General features: G+C 46.5%; 1 protein-coding gene across 1 annotated transcript in view; it reads left to right on the top strand.

The window, feature by feature from the left end:
* Positions 1–14,957, top strand: part of Svopl (SVOP like) — a 54,503-nt gene that overhangs the window by 6,369 nt on the left and 33,177 nt on the right. The window contains exons 4-8 of the mRNA XM_059256555.1: positions 4,021–4,092; positions 5,538–5,662; positions 7,681–7,744; positions 10,947–11,072; positions 12,673–12,801. Coding sequence (XP_059112538.1) covers positions 4,021–4,092; positions 5,538–5,662; positions 7,681–7,744; positions 10,947–11,072; positions 12,673–12,801 — 516 coding nt within the window. The remainder of the gene's footprint in view (positions 1–4,020; positions 4,093–5,537; positions 5,663–7,680; positions 7,745–10,946; positions 11,073–12,672; positions 12,802–14,957) is intronic.

Genomic DNA, 14,957 nt, shown 5'->3' with positions numbered 1-14,957 from the left:
CAACTCTAAGCAGAAAGATCAATACAGATGTAATAACTGACTTCAAATTACAGTACAGAGCCATAATGACAAACACAGCATGGTGTTGTCACAAAATCAACATGTAGACCAAGAGTGTTGAACCGGGGATCCAGACATAAACCCACACAGCAATGGCCACGCAGTTTTTGAGAAAGGTATCATAAACATCCGTTGGGAAGCAGACAGCTTTTCTGCAGACGGTGCTGGGGAAACTGCGCATGCACACAAAGAAGGAAATTAGAACCACAGCTCACTTGGCACAAAAATCAATTCAAAATGGATCAGAGACCTTAATATAAAACCTGAAACATTGACATCGCTTGAGGGAAACAGGAAGAATACTTCAAGACATAGGAATAGGCAAGGACTTCCGGAAAGACTCCAATAACACGGGATATAACCCCGCTGACACGTGGGATGATGTGAAATTAAAAAGCTTCTATGCAGCAGAGGAAGCAGTTGGCAGAGTGGAGAGGCAGCCGACAGAAAGGGAGAAAATCCCTGCCAGCCCAGACTGGAGGCCAATGTCCAAAATCTTGTAAAGAACTGAAATAAAATTAAACATCAAGATCCTAAATCTCCCATCCAATAGGTGGTCTGGTGTGCTGAATAGACAGTTCTCAAAAGAGGAAACAGAACAACCAACAAACATTTAAATCATTCGGTGTCTGTAGCTATCAGAGAAATGAAAATTAAAACAACTGTGGGATTTCATCATACACCAGTCACAGTGGCTGTCATCAAGAAAACAAATGACAACAAATGTTGGCGAAGATGTGGGGAAAAGGAAGCCCTTATTCACTATGTAGCCACTATGGAAATCAGTATGGAGGTGTCTCAAAGCACCCCTGGTCCAACTGCAGAGACACTTGCATGTCCATGATTGCACTGTGCCCAATGGCTAGAGATGGAACCATCCTAGATGTCCATCAACAGATGACTGCACAGGAAAATGTGGTGCATGTACAAAACAAAATTTTATTCAGCCACAAGGAAGAAAGAATCATGGCATTGTGTGGAAATGTATGGAAGTGGAAATCATTAAGTTGAGCCAAGTATCCGGACTCAGAAAGACAAACAGTGTATTTTCTCTCATCTGTGGGTCTTAGACTCTAATTTTTAAATAGGTGTTTAGGGTAGATATATGTCATGAAGCTAAGCTGAGGACCTTGAGAGGTCTTGGGAGTGTTGGGGAAGATAAAAATGAAGGTAATAGAATACATGTGATGAGACAGCAGGAGAGAGGGACAAAGGGACCAGCAGGAAGCAGGGGGAGGAGGGAAAGGAGCAGGGAAAAAGGAATCATAAATGTTTGGGGCCAGAGAGATGGCTCAGCTGTTAAGAACACTCGCTGCTCTTGCAGAAGACACAAGTTTGAGTCCCAGCACCCATGCTGGGCAGCTCACAACCTCCAGCTCCAGGGATCTGATCTTCTCTTCTGGGCTCCTTGGACAGCTACACGCACAACACACATACACATGTTATTTTAAAGTGCATGAAAATGCTATAACAGCTGGGCGGTGGTGGCGCACACCTTTAATCCCAGCACTTGGGAGGCAGAGGCAGGGGGATCTCCGTGAGTTCGAGGCCAGCCTGGGCTACAGAGTGAGTTCCAGGACAGGCTCCAAAGCTACACAGAGAAACCCTGTCTCGAAAAATAAAAATAAAAAAAAAGAAGAAAGAAAATGCTATAACAAAACCCATTGCATACACATTGTATGCTAATTAAGTAATCTAATAAAGGAGAATATATGGGACCCTGAGGTCCCGGGTTGGATCTGCAGTACAGAAGTGGGGTGGGGCCAACATGCATGGACAATGGCTTTCGAAGAGTTCCTTGTGAGTCTGTCTTAGGAGGGGTAGGAAAGAAGACAAAGCAGGCAGCAGAGAGAGAGCATCTTCCCTGAGATGAGGAAGCGAAGCTGGCTTTGTGTCTCTGATTTCCTGGAGGCATCGGCCAGGAGGACTCCAGAGGGAAAGAGCAATCATCTGGAAGGCAGAGAAGTAGGTGCTAGCTTCACAGGTGTACACACGGAGCCAGGGCTGAGTGAAGTGCTGGACAGGAAGGGAAAACCAGGTGGCTCCACCTTACAGTTTATAGTCCAGAGATTTCATTATTTGTTTGTTTACGGAGACAGGGTCTCCATGTGTAAGTGGCAACACTTATTTACCAAACCAGGGTCTCCTGATATGGTTGGTGGGAATGAAAACCAGGCCGGGGTCAGAGGAGGTCTCAGCAAGAATGAGGCAGAGACAAGTTTATTGCAAGCAATCAGACTTGCACTAACACTCCCAGAAACAGAATACACTGGGCAGTGGTGGTGCATACTTTTAATCCCAGCACTCAGGAACAGAGGCAGGTGGATCTCTGTGAGTTCCAGGCCAGTCTGGTCTACAAAGTGAGATCCAGAACAACTGGGGCTACACGGAAAAAAACCCCTGGAAGAAAGAGAATACAATTGTAGCTGTCAGGATACAATGACGTTTGCAAGCTGTACAGGGTACTCAAGGTTAATGTCGAGGACTAACAGTTCAGCCATGCTTCTCCACGCTTTGCTGACTTCTGGGGAGTGCAGAGACACACAGTGGCCCCAATGCTCCACTGCTTGAGGGGGTGCCTTGGTTTCTCAGGAACTGAGAGGCACACAGTGCCCAGAAGCCATGAACTCTAACCTAAAGAACCTATGTGACTCATGCGTCTCCAGGCAGCTAGACCAGGCCAACTCCATGATTTCCTGCATCCATGTAGCCCAAGCTGGCCTCCAATACAGTGTGCAACCAAAGATGACCTTAGATTTCTGACCCTCTTTCTCCCACCTCTGGAGTGTACCCAGAGTCCCCCAAAGACTGCCAAGAGATCAAATCTGATGCAAAAGCAGAGTCTTTTTATAGTTGCGAGTTAACTTGGGCCTCTTCATCCATCTAATGCAGCAGCAGAGCAGGAGAGACCCTGAGTATCAATCAAGCAGGGTTTTTATAATGGTTACGGTAGGGAATCTGGGGGAATTCCAACTCTATGCAGTTACAAGCTCAGGATTGGTGCTTGCTTCAGGTTAGTGAAGCTTGGTTTGAACTGATTGGAGAGCTGCAGCTGCAAGGAAATTGCCTTCTCCTCCAGTAGTTTATGTCCTCACATCTATATCACCAGAAGACCCGTTTTCTTTCATAGTTAGACATCCCATTTTTATCTGCAGGAAACTCATTCCCTCTGACAGCTATGGTATACAATCTATAATAGCAGAAAACATCCCACAGGACATATCTGGTGCTTTGTTTATTATGCCAGTTATGTTATATCATATCCTTTAAGTTATGGCAGGAAATGTCTGGTGTGCAGCTCCTAATTGTCTGGGTCTAGAGGCGGAGGGGCAGCACATCCTCTGGTGGATTTTTTTTTAAACCAGTTTGTCCCTGTCTGACCCTTCTCTAAGATGGCTGCAACCCTAGCATCCTCTCAGAACCATCATGCCTGCTTTTATGTAGAGCTGGGGATGGAACCCAGGGCTTTGCGCATACTAAGCAAACATCCTACCAACTGAGCCCTGGCCCCAGGCCTTGAGAAGTTTTTAGGTGGATGGTTGTTTCAGTTGTTCATTTAAAGTTTGTGTTTGCTTGTGATAATATGAAGAGAGACTGCTTTAGTGGCAGCGGCTTGTGTAGGAACGGGGCATAGCAGGCATGACTAGATCTTAAATCACAGCAGAAAGTCACAGCTTCAGTCTGGGCACAGCATGGAGGCCAGGGAATGGGGGAAGAAAGCAGTTCCCCGCTCTGTGGACCCGTCTCTACCTGGGCTGTGTTGGGAAGGTATGTTTGTACAAGAAGAATAGAGAGACACCAACCTCCAGAACCTGCCTGTGCTCCCTGAGCCTGAGGTGCTTTGGGAAGCCTATCTCCAGCCTAATTTTAGCTAGGAAGGCTATATACTTAACATAGTCAGTGCACATCTTAAATGGCGTGTTCTGCTTAGAGCACTGTTTGTCTTTATCCCGACTCTAGATGGTGTTCTTTGGCTACATGGTGTCCAGCATCCTCTTTGGTGTCCTGGCTGACAGATATGGCCGCTGGAAGGTAGGATTGGCCATGTAGAATTCACTCATCCCTCCCCCACTCCCATCCCCCAACCCCATCCCCCACTTCATCCCCCATCCCCCTTCCCCAACCTGTACTCTTTTGGGCACTCTCCAGTCCCTCCCTCCCAAGGACTTGCCCCATGTCAACACCTCTCACCTCAAAGGGGATAAGAGAGCTTATTCGGGAGTCAAACACAAGTGACTATGGCCCACGGAAATACAGATTCAGGGTACCACAATTACCACATTTATGCTGGCTAGTTTTATGTCAACTTGACACAAGCTGGAGTCATCAGAGAGGAGGGAGGCTCAGTTGAGAAAATGCCTCCATAAGATCCAGCTGTAAGCAAGCCTGTGAGGCATTTTTTTAATTAGTGACTGATGGGGGGAGGGCCCAGCCCATTGTGGGTGGTGAAATTGCTGGGGTTGGTGATCCTGAGTTCTTTAAGAGACTAGGCGAGCAAGCCGATAAACAGCACTGCTCCATGGCCTCTGCGTCAGCCCCTGCCTCCAGGTTCCTGCCCTGTTTAGTTCCTGTCCTGACTTCCTTCAGTGATGAACAGTGCTGTGGAAGTGTAAGCCCTTTCCTCCCCACATTGCTTTTGGTCGTGGTGTTTCATCACAGCAATAGCAGCCCTAACTAAGACAGTGTTCCAACTTAGTCTTGCTATTTAATATCAAATACATGGGTTGGGGACATTAGATTTGGTGGCTTACGGCAAAGCAGGGGAATCTCTGCTATAGGGCTCACTCAGATGCTATCTGATGATGTTCTTAGCTTGGGGACAGTGAAAGCTAGTCTTGTGTTAAGTTAATGTAATCCTAAGGTTTTACCTTATAATCAGATACAGGGGTGAATGAAGATGGCTGTTCAGAGAGCCAAGGATAACCCTAAGATACCTGGGCTCTGGCTCTGCACTAGTCCGGCTTTCTAAAGTCACTGGTCTCGTCAGTCTCCAGTTTTGGAGAATCGTCAGTGTAGCTGTGGTGTTTCCCGGGAACTTTAGTCCATACTATAAACCTCTGGTTTCCTTGTAAATAAGAAAAGGCGATGCATTAAGTTTGCTTCTTCTACTCTTTTCAATCCAAGGCCTCCCCGTGCTCCCAACAGCCCTGGAGGAGGGAGGGCAGGGCTTTGCTTTTTGTTACCTTGGAGGGTGGACACACTAGACACTTTCAAACAGGAGAATGGCCTGGACCATGCCAGTGAAGACTGAGAGAGCCCTGGGTGCTGTGGCTCAGCTTCCCAGGGAAGACTGTGGGAGAGCATTGGGTGCTATGGCTCAGCGTTCCAGGGAAAACTGAGAGAGCCCTGGGTGCTCAGCTTCCAGGGAAGCCGAGGTTGGACAGAGGAAACACTCACATCACTCACATCAGAAGGGATCAGAGACTCCTTTACTCCCCAGGCAGGTCCTGATAACAAGCTCTCTTTCCTTGCTTCAGATTTTGCTGCTCTCGTTCCTGTGGGGAGCCTACTTCTCCTTACTGACCTCTTTCTCCCCATCTTACATCTGGTTTGTCTTTCTGAGGACCATGGTAGGCTGTGGAGTGTCTGGCCATGCGCAAGGGTAAGACTTGCTCCAGAGAGTCTGTGGGAGAGAAATGTGGATGCCCCAGGTACACACACACACACACACACACACACACACACACACACACACACGAGAGAGAGAGAGAGAGAGAGAGAGAGAGAGAGAGAGAGAGAGAGAGAGAAGATAGACACAGAAACAGACATACATGCACACAGTCACAGACAGACAGACAAGCACAGAGATAGACACACATGTACACATTCACACACAGAGTGGGTGGGTACAGATTCAGACAGACAGACAGACACACACACACACACACACACAGAGAGAGAGAGAGAGAGAGAGAGAGAGAGAGAGAGAGAGAGAGAGAGAGAGAGAGAGAGAGAGAGAGAGAACTACATTAGGTAGGTGAAGCACAGGTCAGTCCAGGACCAGGGATGTAGCACAGTGCCATAGCTCTTGCCAATCATGGACAAGGTCTTGGGTTGAAGGTAGGTCAAGGCATGTAGGCTTTGGCTTTGTTCGCTGTGTACTCCCAACCCTTCCCTTCCATGGACTTGCCCCATATCACCACCTCTCACCTCAAAGGGGATAAGAGATGGCTTACTCCAGGGGCTAAACGCAAGTGGCTGTGGGCACTTGTAGCACCCGGGAATAACGGTCTATTACAAAGTGCCATCGCCCTATAGTTTAAAACCATACCCGACAGCCTAGAGAGATGGCTTGGCTTTTGCAGAGGCTCCAAGTTCATTCAAATCAGCTTCAGGGGAAATTTGATGCCTCTGGCCTACTTGGGCACCTGCACACCACACACACACACACACACACACACACACGCACACACACACACACACGCACACACACACAATTAAAAATAAAATTGAAAATAGAAAAATACTTGGATTAAAAAACAACAACAACAAAACCCACACCAGAATGAATTTGAAAAGCAGAGTAAGAAATCCTGAGATAGAATTAATGCATCTGCCTGTCTCCTGCCTCTAGGTAAATGCTCAGGGTCTCAATGTTTGGGTGGAGAGTTGCTGTGTTAATGTCCCAGTTTGGGGCCAGCTGGAAATTCACAGAGCCCCTCAGGCTATTCCCTCCTGGGTGCCTTGAGGCACGCTCTCCTTCAATCACGTCAGGAGATGTCGAAGCACCTGGCATTGCCTTAATGTGCTGAAGACAGACTCGCTCCTCCCTGGGGCATTAGTTAAGTGTCTCTCTGAGCTCAGAGCCTGATAGGAGTAGATGCTGAGAGAGCTTTAGAATCTCCTGCAAGAAATAGTCCAATAAATATGTTAAAGAAATAAGAAGAAAACCCAGCCCTGGCTAACATGCTAAAACTGACGAAATTTCACTCTGTTTATTTTTCTATTTAAAAATCACTATGTACTTAATTGGGAATTGCGCTGTGACTGTCATCGGTGAATGTCTTTGCCTTCCCTGGGGTGTGTTTTGATTTCTCAAAAGGGCATTAGATTTGATGAAACCATTTTCCAAAGCTTCTCTTGGCCCAAGTGATAAGGCCAATGTCCCTGTGTGACAGAGTTTAAAATGACTGTCAGAGCAAGTGACCGGAGAGGAGTGGTTGAGAACTCACTTCTCACTGCTTGCTGATGTGAACAGTCACTGTAACAATCATAGCTTGATATATGATGAACTCTTCTAATTAAAAAATTAAATAATAAGATATATGTAGTAAATAAATACATAAATAATTTTTAGATTTACTTTATGTGTATGAGTGCTTTGCTGCATGTATTGTGTGTACATGTATCCTGAGAGTGCCTGGTGTCCACAGAACTTAGAAAAGGGTGTCACATCCCCTGGGACTGGAATTATGGAGGATTGTGAGTACTATGTGGGTTCTTAGAACCAAACCCAGGTCCCATGCAAGAGCCTCAAGTGTCCTTAACTGCTGAGCCATTCCTCAAGCCCCCCTTTACGCTTACAATGTCTTTATTGAGGTGAAAATTTATGATTGTTTAACGGGAAGTCGCTTGGTTTTCTAAAAACAAAATTACTGTGTTTCCTCGCTCCCTGTGCAGGTTAATCATAAAGACTGAATTTTTGCCCACAAAATACCGAGGCTACATGCTGCCCTTGTCTCAGGTAAGGTGAAGTGGGAGCTCTGCGGAGGAGCTAGTGCAGCTAAAGAACAGGACATGTGGGTTCCTTCCAGCCAGCTGATTGGCTGGGGGCACTGCCTATTATTTTGGTACCAACTAATGAGCGTGAAACATGTTCACGGCCACAGGTCCAGTATGAAGGTTTTCTGAGCTGGGGATTTGTGCAACCAGCAGTGACGCTTAAGAACTGGACCACCTTTCTCAGAAGCAGGGAATAGCAAGGCGGTGGTGGTGCATGTCTTTAATCCCAGCACTCGAGAGGCAGAGACAGGCAGATCTCTGTGAGTTCGAGGCCAGCCTGGTCTACAGAGTGGGATCCAGGACAGGCACCAAAACTACACAGAGAAACCCTGTCTCGAAAAACCAGAAAAAAAAAAAAAAAAGCCAGAGGGTAGTTCAGTGGCTGGATTCACTAGGATGACAGACACCAGGAAAGTATCTCAGATGGCCTTTCTCACTGAGAGAAGGGAGACAGCTCCTACTCTTTTGGGGTGCCCCATCTCTCTTTGAGGATGCTGGTGTCTCCCGGTCCACACTGGCCCCACCTGGAGGAAGGCGCCATGATGTGTCTTGACAGCTGCTCTTCCTCCAGGGTCCTTCTCCGACTCTGGCTGGCTCTTGACTAGAGGTTTCACATCCAGAATCTTTGTCAATCTTGCTCCCCGGTACTGTTTCTGAGGCCCCAGATCCTAGAGTCCCAACTCCAGGGAATGTCCAGGAAAAAGATGATCCTTTCCACTAAGACTTCATGTATTTGGCAATAAACAATGCAGGAGATTTTTTTTTAATTAAAAAATTCTTTATTCACTTTACGTACCAACCACAGATCCCTCTTTTATCCCTACAGGAGATTGTTTTACAGTTTTATTTTTACATGTAATTTAGGCAACAATAACCAAAAGAACCAGAAGTATCCAATGGTGACTCCACATTCTCTCCAGGTTTTGTCTTCAGCATTTCATGACCAGGAATGCATCTTAATTCACAGCATCTGAGCTACATTAGACCATTTAAAAATCATCAAGACTCTGCTGGCTCGAGGCACACACCATGTGACAGCTAAGTGCAAATGCACAAGTTTTTACTGGCAGAACACAGACTAATATCATCAACTCCAGTGGCTGCATAAACACACACACACACACACACACACACACACACACACACACACACACAGAGTCATCCCTTTGTATCCATGGGAGATTGGCTCTTAGATCCTAGAGGATACAAAAATCTGGAGGCTCAAGTCCCTTATAGAAAATGGTGTTATATTTCAGGTTTGTGTATACAATCATCTGTCACTCCAGTTCCAGGGGATCCAACATCTACTGGACTCTGGGCACCAGATATGGTACACAGATATACCCTCTAGATACTATGTACTTTAAATCACCAAGAGATGAGTTGCCTAATAGTGTTTCATAGGTATACAGTTATCCAGTACAGACGCCTTTTGATTTTGAATATCCATCCCCAGTTGGCTGAAACTATGGATGTAAATTCATGGGTGTGAATCCTGCAGATGGGCAGCTCTACCTATGTGTTCTTTTCATCTCCAAAAATATGTATAAAAAACCAAGAACACCTTCCCGAACTGAGAGCCAGGTGACCATTTCCCCAACAGTCACTAGAATATCTTAGGGGGTCCTCAAATGCCACCTTTTTAGAACTCACCTCTCCACCTTCCCCCGGGGCCTCCGATCTCCATGTTTCTATCTCAGGTCACAGTGAACAGCTCATCTTCTGCTATCTGAGCTTGAATTCGGGAGTCTCAGTGGAACCCACCCTTCCCCTCACCCTACTCAATCGCCGGGCTGTGCTGGCTCATCCCCAGTTAATGGACCCACAGTGCAAGTGTCCGTCAACAAACTTTGTCACCTTTATCTTCAGAAATGTGTGACAAGTGCATTTAAAAAACCCTTTTGCCCTCTTACTACTGAGATCCATCCCAGTGCCACATCAACTGTTACTCTTACACAGCATCTGTATCTACTGACTGTTTAGAAAAGTTGTACCTTGTCACTCAAGCCCTTCTCCATACATTATTCTATTTTCTTTATAGCCCTATCACTTTCTTAAGTAATCTATTTTTGGCGTAATTATCTTTGATAAGATAGTCATCCCTTGGGGCTGGAGAGATGGCTAGGTGCTTAAGAGGAACCAGCATATGGGTTCCATTCCTAACACCCACATGGCAGTTTACAACCATCTGTCACTCCAGTTCCAGGGGATCTGACATCTACTGGCCTCCTTGGGCACCAGACATGGTACACAAACACATATGCAGACAAAGCACCCATACACCTAAAATAACAAATTAAAAAACCAAAACCATCCCTTAAGTAGCTCCGCGAAGGAGCTGCCCTCTTTCCTTCTCTCTGAGATGGAGTGAACCCCCATCTTAGATGAATAGGAGTGTTCAGGCTAATGGGGGATGGGCCTATTAATTATTCTATTCTTTTTTGTTTTTTGAGACAGGGTTTCTCTGTATGACAGTCCTGGCTGTCTTAGAACTCTCTCTGTAGACCAGGCTGTCCTTGAACTCAAAGAGATCAGCCTGCCTCTGCCCCCTGAGTGCTGGGATTAAAGGTGTGTGCTAACACTGCCTGGCATCTATTAATAATTATTGGCCATCGGGGCCCACGTTACTTGATATCAAGTCCATAAGCATGAAGAGCAAAAGTGTGAGGCCTCACTTATACTATGGGCTGTTTCTGAAAACAGCGTGTCTAAAGGAGCTTTGGAGGCAGATAGTAAACTGTCAGTTCCTCTGAGAAGAGAAACTGACGCCTGATCACTGGGAGAAGAGAGCAGTCCCTGTTCCTCTTGTACCTCTTATGGCCGGGGCACTGTATTATCTGTAAGAAAACAAACCCATGTGGAAGACCTCTAGGGTATTCGACTTTTTGGCTTTTGTTTTAAACTCTAGTGATATTGCTGATGGCTTCTCTGTACTAAGGTAGAACAAACAGTTTACAGACAGAAACTGAACCATGAAGTAAAGTGACCCATCAGCTCCTCAGATCAGAGGAGCTATCCTGGGAGTAGAACCCAATAGTCACCCCTCAGAACTCCCACCTTGCCCACACAGAACACAAAAGGATAGCTCCAAGGCTCCGGGGAAGGGAGAAATGGCAAGGAGATGGGCCAGAAGGAATTGTCATGTTTCAGGTCTCTCTCCCCAGGTCTTCTGGCTTGCTGGCTCCCTGCTCATCATCAGCATGGCTTCTGTGGTCATCCCCACCATTGGGTGGCGTTGGCTCATCCGCATTGCCTCCATCCCTGGCATCATCCTCATCATGGCCTTCAAGGTGATGCTTCTGAAACTGCCCGCATGCTCCCTTTCTGCTGGACCACTGACCTCTTCCCCACAAATGTATTTATGTTAGCCTCTTAAAAAAAAGATTTACTTTTGTTTTTAATTCTGTAGTGTGTGTGTGTGTGTGTGTGTGTGTGTGTGTGTGTATGTGTGTGTATGTGCATGTTAGTGTGCCCGATCCCCGGAACTGTAGTAACATTCAGTTGTGGGGATGTATGAAGCTCAGTTGGTTGAGCTGTCCTGGGTTTGGTCATTAGCACAGCATAAATTGGGTGAGGTAACACATACTTGTAATCCTAGTACTCGGGAGACAGAGGCAGAAAGATCAAGGTCACCCTCAGCTACATAGCTGATTTGAAGCCATCCTGAGACACCTGAGAAAAAGAAGGAAAAAGGAGGGAAGGAGAATAAGAGGAAGAGAGGAGAGGAGAGGAAGAAGGGAGAGGAGAAATAGAGAAGGGAGCAGAGAGGTAGAGAATGGAGGAAGCAAAGGCTCCTGAGTGGTCATTTATTCCAAACCTCAACCTAATTTGGGTCTCTGCAGGAACATACCCAGCTTTAGAAGCCTGGTATCAGGTCATGGAGGTCTGTCTTCTCACCTGGCATCTTTTAAAGTTTTTTGTTTTTTGTTTTTTTGTTTTTTTGAGACAGGATTTCTCTGTATAGCTCTGGCTGTCCTGGAACTCTCACTCTGTAGACAAGTTGTCCTTGAATTCACAGAGATCCTCCTGCCTCTGCCTCCCGAGTGCTGGCTGGGATTTAAGGCGTGAGCCACCACTGCCCAGCTTTAAAGCATTTTTTTAAGAATACATAATCTCCCAAGCCTTTCCTCTTCCACAAGAAGCAAAATCATGACCTCCACATCTTTCCCATGGCTGGTCCCACAGCCAGGCCCTCATCTCTCCTCTGCACAAACTCAGAGGATGGTTGGTTCCAGTCTGTTGCTCAGAATCCCCCTCCCCCACCCCTGGCCCTTGAGGGCTTGGGGTGCGGCTCAGTGGTGTGGCTCAGTGGTGTAATGCACACCTCACTTTCACAAGGTTCAATCCCCAGTATGCACCCCCACAACACATACACCAAGAATCACACCCAGATCCCTCAGGGGCTCTGGGACCAGTGGCTTTCAGGCCTGTTGCTTCCTGTGGGAAGACCACAGTCTCTGTGGTTGTAGACTAAAACTTCATTGCTTTCTCAGCTAACTGCAGCCCACCATTGGATGTTCTGAAGGCCTAGGTTCAAGTGCAGCCTGGAATTGGTTGTCTATGAATTGCTCTCAAGCCCATTGTATAACTGATATATCTGTAAAAAAAAAAAAAAAAAAAAAAAAGTCTACATTCTACTCAAATATCTAAAGTCGGTCCTTTGGTTTTAGTCCAGAGACTCCTGTTCCCTAGATTTCCCTCCCTAGAGGCAAATTTCCAAGTCAGCATTGCATTTATCAGCATGCCTGATGTGCAGTATGCCTTTAGAGCTTGCCACCCGTCCTGGGTGTGGGAGGCAGCCAGGACTGAGTAAGGTGTGGAATAGTACAACGGCACCTTTGGCAGTCTACGGTACCTGCAGCTCTGACGGTCTCTGTAATCTGTGCCCAGTTTATCCCTGAATCTGCTCGCTTCAACGTCTCCACTGGAAACACACAGGCTGCGCTGGATACCCTAGAGAGCATTGCCAAGATGAACCGCTCAGTCATGCCAGAGGGACAGCTGGTGGAGCCCATCCTGGTGAGTTCACAGCCCGTGATCCCCCGCCAGTAGTCCAGAAGCTCTCTAGTCTGGATGGCCTAAAAAGAGCAGAGATGGGGCTTACTTTAGCTCCTCTCTACCATACTGCTGCCCTGTAATACTGGTAAATTACCTGACTTCATTTTTGTCGTCTAGAAAACATAAACAATGCTTCTTACCTTGCAGAACTAATCATACCATTTGCCTTCATGGCTTATAATATGTGTTTTTTTTTTTTTTTTTTTTTTGGTTTTTCGAGACAGGGTTTCTCTGTGTAGCTTTGGAGCCAATCCTGGAACTCACTCCGTAGCCCAGGCTGGCCTCTAACTCACAGAGATCTGCCTGCCTCTGCCTCTCGAGTGCTGGGATTAAAGGCATGCGCCACCACCGCCCAGCATAATATGTGATTTTTTAAATAATAATTTTACTTGTTTTTTGTATTGGCTTTGTCTCATTTTGATAAGATTATTTCAATAAAGCCTGATTCAGCTTTTGGGGCTATCTTTTGTTTTAAGACAGGGTTTCTCTGTGTAGCCCAGCTATCCTGGAACTCATTCTGTAGACCAGGTTGGACTCGAACTCACAGAGATCCACCTGCCTCTGCCTCCTGAGTGCTGGGATAAGGTGTTCGCCACCACCACCTATTTTGGGATATATTGTTACATATTAGTATATGGTTCACATATTGTGTTAGTGGGTTAGTTTTATTGCTTGAAGTATTTTTACAACATTTATGTATGTGCACATTTGTGGGTATGGGTACGGATGTGCATGCTACAGCATGAATGTGGGGGTCAGAGAACAATTTGTGGGTATCAGTTCTCTTCTACTGTGTGGGTTCTGGAAACTGAACTCATGACATCAGGCTTGACAGCAAGTGTCTGTACCTGCTGAGACATCTTAACAGCCCTCTTTTGTTTTTAAAGGGGTGTGTGTGTGTGTGTGTGTGTGTGTGTGTGTGTGTGTGTGTAGTGTGCAGGTGCTAGTGGATCTGAAAAAGATGTTGAATCTCTTGGAGCTGGAGTTATAGGCAGTTGTGAATCATCTGACGTGGTGCTGGAAACTCAACTCCAGCCCTCTGGAAGAGCAATAATGTCTGAGTCATTTCCAGCTCCCCCCTTTTGTTTTTAGAAATTAAAGTCCTGATCCCCTTACAGGCAATTTTGGGGATAGGGCATTAGTGGTTTGTTCAAAGAATTCACTCTTTAGACCAGAGTGGAAAGGAAGTTTATTTAAATCACAGTAAGCCGGTCACACATGGAAGAGTGGGTTGCAGAGTTGGTACCTGGGCCCACAGTGCGTGCAGGAGCAGGGTAGCTGAACCACTGATGTCCGAGCCATCGCCATGGGGCATGAGGAGACAGGAAATAGCACAGAAAGGAGAGGAAGTCTCAGTAAAGGAAAGAGATGAGAGATGGAGTTGAGATGGAGGTAGGTGTGTCCAGGAGCCAGCACAAAGCAGGCTGACCCAAGTGGCTGCCCTTGGTGCCGTGGGTGGCCCAGCTCAGCAGCTTCATCCTGAAGGTGCAGAGGGGACCACACTGAGGAGGGCCACACTGGAATGAGTCCACGCATTTGGACTGAGTTCTAACCCTCTGAAACCATAGGCCCGATTAAAGCCTCCCTTCTGTAAATCACCTGGTGTGTTGTTATGTCAGTAGAACAGTAACGAAGACATTGGCATAACTTAGGAAGGGCAAAGTTTCATTTAACTTGGTCTCAGAGGTTACCGTCAGTAGCCAGTGGCTTCATTGTTTAGGGCCTGTGACGGCAGAGCATCATGGTAGAAAGGCATGTTGAAGCAGAACTGCCCACTTTGTGGTGCTGAGAAGCAAAGAGCGATAAAGGGGATCAGGAATAAATGGTGGGCCCCGCCTCTGAAAGTTTTCATCAGTGTGCAAATGCCCTCTAATTATGAATACTTCTGTGGATTAATCTTTCGGCTAAGCAGAACACTCATGAGCAAGTCAATTCTCAGTGACTGGATCCACTAGCCAGCGCCAGTTTTATTTTGTTTTTTAGAAAAAAATTTGTGTGTTGGGTGTTTTGCTTTCATATGTCTGCACCTCACATGTGTGCAGTGCCCCCAGAGGTCAGAAGAAGGTGTTGGACCCCTGAAACTGAAGTTAGAAATGCTTGTGTGTTGCCCTGTGGGT

This window comes from Peromyscus eremicus, chromosome 3, assembly GCF_949786415.1.
Source record: "Peromyscus eremicus chromosome 3, PerEre_H2_v1, whole genome shotgun sequence".
NCBI lineage: Eukaryota > Metazoa > Chordata > Mammalia > Rodentia > Cricetidae > Peromyscus > Peromyscus eremicus.
The sequence above is the reverse complement of the archived record's forward strand: the minus strand, read 5'-3'. Positions and strand labels throughout refer to the sequence as shown.